This window comes from Morus notabilis, unplaced genomic scaffold, assembly GCF_000414095.1.
Source record: "Morus notabilis unplaced genomic scaffold, ASM41409v2 Scaffold139, whole genome shotgun sequence".
Classification (NCBI taxonomy): domain Eukaryota; kingdom Viridiplantae; phylum Streptophyta; class Magnoliopsida; order Rosales; family Moraceae; genus Morus; species Morus notabilis.
The window spans coordinates 547,232-548,922 of NW_010361068.1; the positions used below are offsets into that span (position 1 = coordinate 547,232).

The following is a 1,691-nucleotide window of genomic DNA, read 5'->3' on the forward strand; positions in this document are numbered from 1 at the left end:
TCTCTCTCTCTCTTTCTGTCTCTGTTTTTTTTTTTTTTTTCCTTCTTTTTTGCTTGAGGTGACTTACCAGACGTACTGGGAGTTTGTTTATTTATCGTCTCTGCAGACTTTTTATGCATCTCTACATAACTTGTATTTGTATATGCAATCGGTTCTTTAAGATAGCAAAAGACCATAAACTGATCATTGTATTGTATATGTAAAATAATGAACAAATCATGTACAAATATAACGCATACCGGCCGGAAAATGCCAACTAAACAAAACAAAACAATATATATATATATATATATATGACATATGAAAGGAAACAATAATTAAATTGATCATCAGCACTCAAAAACTATATATAAAACGATTACTTATATATATGTATGTATGTATGTGTGTATCTAATTATAAGAAACAATCAACCAATTAATTGGACCGTCGTCCCAAGCTGAAGAATCTTGATGTCATTCTCTAAAGGCGTTAGATTCAGATCCAAACACAAAACTCTCCTACTACTATTCGTCTTCTTCAAAACCGGGACTTGCTGCAAAGTGGTAGCTGAATTCATGATGAGAGCTGGATGATGATGAGGTCGAACAACATGTTGAGCTTGGTTAACCTCTGTCATGGCGGCTCGGTGGCGTCTCATGTGGCCACCGAGGGCCTGCCCTATAGCGAACTCTAGGCCGCAGATGGTGCACTCGTGTGTCTTGGGCTTGGCAGGAGATCCCCCCTGGCTGTCGGAGCTGCTACCTCCGTCTCCGGTCATCACCCTCGGCTTCTTGTGGCTCGCCCGGTGGCCCCCGAGCGCTTGGAACGACGGGAACTGCCGGTTGCAAGTCTTGCACTCAAAGACTCGGCTCGGCGATGACGATGGCGACGGCGATGAGTACTCGAATTGGTGGTGATGATCTCCGCGGGACAGGAACATCAAGCAGTTGGCCATGGTTAGGTTTTCCATGTGGTCTCTGTCTGTAATGCTTCTCTTCATGGTGATAAGAAGAATTACGTTTTGAGGGTTTTAGTGTGAAAGTGGATGTGGTCCTTTTTGCTTTTTCTTTTTTTTGTTTGGAGGCTAAAGATTTTGAACGTTTTGGGGTATTGGAGGCCTTGAGATTTATAGGGTATTGTAAGTGTTTTTGGTCAAAGTGAATTGTTCTTGTGGGTTGACTTTTTAGAAAATTTTGACCTTTCATTTTGGAGATAAGGGATATATATATTATAATATATATATATATATATATATATATAGAAGGTATTTATGATTGTGGGAATAAAATATGAGCTGTTATTGTTGAAAAATAATTTATCAACAAAAACGACCAAAAAATTAGAAAAAACGAAGTACATAACCCGGCGGCTAACCACGTAAGCATGATCAAGTAGCTGAGCAAATGCACCACAGAAATCTTGGAAGTAGCCCATAACCAGAAGTCTTTATTTTTTGGGTTAATACCCGTAACAAGTCATCTTTATTAAAAAAAGGTTTATTTTTCTAGAAGTAGAAGATTCACACATTTCATGCTTTGCTAGTATTTTTCATGTCATTTGGTCTAAACTTGATTGCTTCCTTAATATGAAAGTAGGAAGCAACAACATGAGTCGCAGTCTCGCCGTGGAAAAGTACACCAGCACAAGAAGGGCTTAACTATAAGTGTGTCTATACATACATACAATATATATTTATATTCATATTTTGA

The 1,691-nt window shown here is 38.4% G+C and overlaps 1 protein-coding gene across 1 annotated transcript; it reads right to left on the minus strand.

Moving 5' to 3' along the window:
- Nucleotides 1–348: 348 nt before the first annotated feature.
- On the minus strand, nt 349–1,082 carry LOC21408076 (zinc finger protein ZAT11). The gene has a single exon (XM_010098324.2). It carries the CDS (start codon nt 980–982, stop codon nt 410–412), a length of 573 nt encoding a protein of 190 aa, XP_010096626.1. The 5' UTR covers nt 983–1,082; the 3' UTR covers nt 349–409.
- Nucleotides 1,083–1,691: the final 609 nt, after the last annotated feature.